This window comes from Necator americanus, chromosome IV, assembly GCF_031761385.1.
Source record: "Necator americanus strain Aroian chromosome IV, whole genome shotgun sequence".
In the NCBI taxonomy this organism is placed as follows: Eukaryota; Metazoa; Nematoda; class Chromadorea; order Rhabditida; family Ancylostomatidae; genus Necator; species Necator americanus.
The window spans coordinates 33,488,259-33,490,632 of NC_087374.1; the positions used below are offsets into that span (position 1 = coordinate 33,488,259).

General features: G+C 42.8%; 1 protein-coding gene across 1 annotated transcript; it reads left to right on the plus strand.

The window, feature by feature from the left end:
- Positions 1-2,152: 2,152 nt before the first annotated feature.
- On the plus strand, positions 2,153-2,374 carry RB195_003549 (uncharacterized protein; the record flags this gene model as incomplete). Its single annotated transcript, XM_064201251.1, has 1 exon — positions 2,153-2,374. One exon carries the CDS (start codon positions 2,153-2,155, stop codon positions 2,372-2,374), a length of 222 nt encoding a protein of 73 aa, XP_064057132.1.

Below are 2,374 nucleotides of genomic sequence, written 5' to 3' on the forward strand. Positions count from 1 at the left end.
TAAATAGGGAAGAAACGCAACACATGTATTCATCTTTTCGGCGAATCCGCTTGGTGATTATTGCCTGGTACTACTGCACCAATAATTGCGTTGACTCCAATCCTTTGCGTCGTTGTACCCGTCTCAACGCATTTTATTACGTTCTAGCGCTGACACACTACTTCGAAGAAATGAAACTTTCTGTTCTCTGATATTTGGTTCACGCATATGTGCATATACACACTTAAAATACTAAGCACGTTATTTTGTGGCATGATATTCCTTCCTTCTACACCGCTATAGCATCTAAACTTTTCTCTTCTTTCCTAACAGTAATATAGAATGCTGCGATAGTGCTATATATCATACTCACCCTATCATTCTAGCGCTGGTGCACCACTTTAACATCATGAAACTCGCCTCATGGCCTTTGACACCAAATCTCTCCCTACCTAAACAGGCAAACTTTACCTGCTTTTTTAATCACTGACCTAGCGACTGCTCATCTTTTATCGAAGAAGTCTTGCAGGGACTGCCGATGGATCGATCACGAAGGCGCGAATGATTCGAATGTTTCGTTCGGATCAGAAGAGTCGTCCGAGATATGATGCAAGTTTCCGCGTTATCGGGGGCATTCGTCCTTGCGGTTCTTTTTATAGTTTTTGGCTTGGATCCAAAATGCCATCCAAGATACAGTTCGGTGTAGTACAGATGCTATCGTATCTATCGTGAGAGATTTCAAACTAGCTGACGTTTTATATTGTTGGGTGGTATTTCAACGACCGAAATCTAAGTCTGCCCTCCTCAGGCACCGCCTAATGGCAGCACGGAAATGTAAGGAAAGCAGAAAGTATCTTATATGTGGTGGGGGGAGGGGGTTCCAATTGTCGCACACTTCAGTATCGTCTCTTTTCAGACGTTTGGATTTATAACCATTAGAAACAGCAATTTCGCGTGCCAAAGTTAACGATTCCTTTCTGTCCTCAGGTCCACTACAAACGGTTTCTGTCGTGCGGAACATGTCACATTCACAGCTTTCTTCATTTGAAATTGATGTGCGGAGAGAAAGTAAACGTAAAGTAAAAGTAAGTGATGTTCTTGTTACTGGGCTTGCGATACTATTTCGTTTGCTACGCTCAGTTCGAGATGTCGGCCTGAACGTTTTCGGATTGTCGGTTCAACATGTCAAAACGGTTGTTCATCTTCGCTTTGGTGGCGCAGATGACAAAGCAGTTGTCGATGTACCGAGAGTAGAACAAAGGACAGAATTCCAACATGGGTGATTCAACTATGGCCATGAAGGAAATAGCTTAGGGGAAAGGCAACCTCTGCCACATATCCAAACCTCTAACTTGCGCAAAGTAATTTCCGGAGTAATATATAAAGATATTGCATTTGAGACACGCCTTGAAATCCGAGTAAATTGATGGACCTTATATTTTCTTTTAGGGCAGGTGTGGCGCAGTCGGTTAGAGGTCCGTTGTAGCCACACGGTGGAGAGTTCGAAACCGCGCCAGTGATGACCAAGCCTTTCATCCTCCAGGGGTTCATGAATTGGTAACAGACTTGTCTGGGGCGATTAAAACACTGAATTGATCATCGGCTGGCCCCCGCAAGTATAGGCCAATACGCGTTCCAAAACTTCAACAATTACGAATTCCAGTAAGACGCTTTGGCGCATCCTAAGTGGATTGTCTTTTGGATTGTCTTTATCCTTTATCCTTCATCCTTTTTTATATTTTCTTTCAGCACTTCGAACACAATCTGTATCACCTGCCCTAAAAGAAAATATAAGGTCCATCAATTTACTCGGATTTCAAGGCGTGTCTCAAATGCAATACCTTTATATGTTACTCCGGAAATTACTTTGCACAAGTTAGAGGTTTGGATATGTGGCAGAGGTTGCCTTTCCCCTAAGCTATTTCCTTCATGGCCATAGTTGAATCACCCATGTTGGAATGATGTTCTTTATTCTACTCTCGGTACATCGACAACTGCTTTGTCATCTGCGCCACCGAAGCGAACATGAATAAACGTTTTGAAATGTTGAACCGACAATCCGAAAACGTTCAGTTCAGGCTGACATCTCGAACTGTACTAACAAACGAAATGGTATCGCAAGTCCACTAACAAGAACATCTTGGTTTACTTTCTCTCCGCACATCAATTTGAAATGAAGAAAGGTGTGATTAACAACATGTTCCACACGACAGAAACCGTTTGTAGTGGACCTGAGAAGAAAAAGGAATCGTTAACTTTGGCTCGCGAAATTGCTGTTTCTAATGGTTATGAATCCGAACGTCTGAAACGAGACGATGCCGGAGTGGCCGACAATTGGAAACCCCCACCGTATATAAGATACTTTTCTGCTTTCCTTACATCTCCGACGAAATAA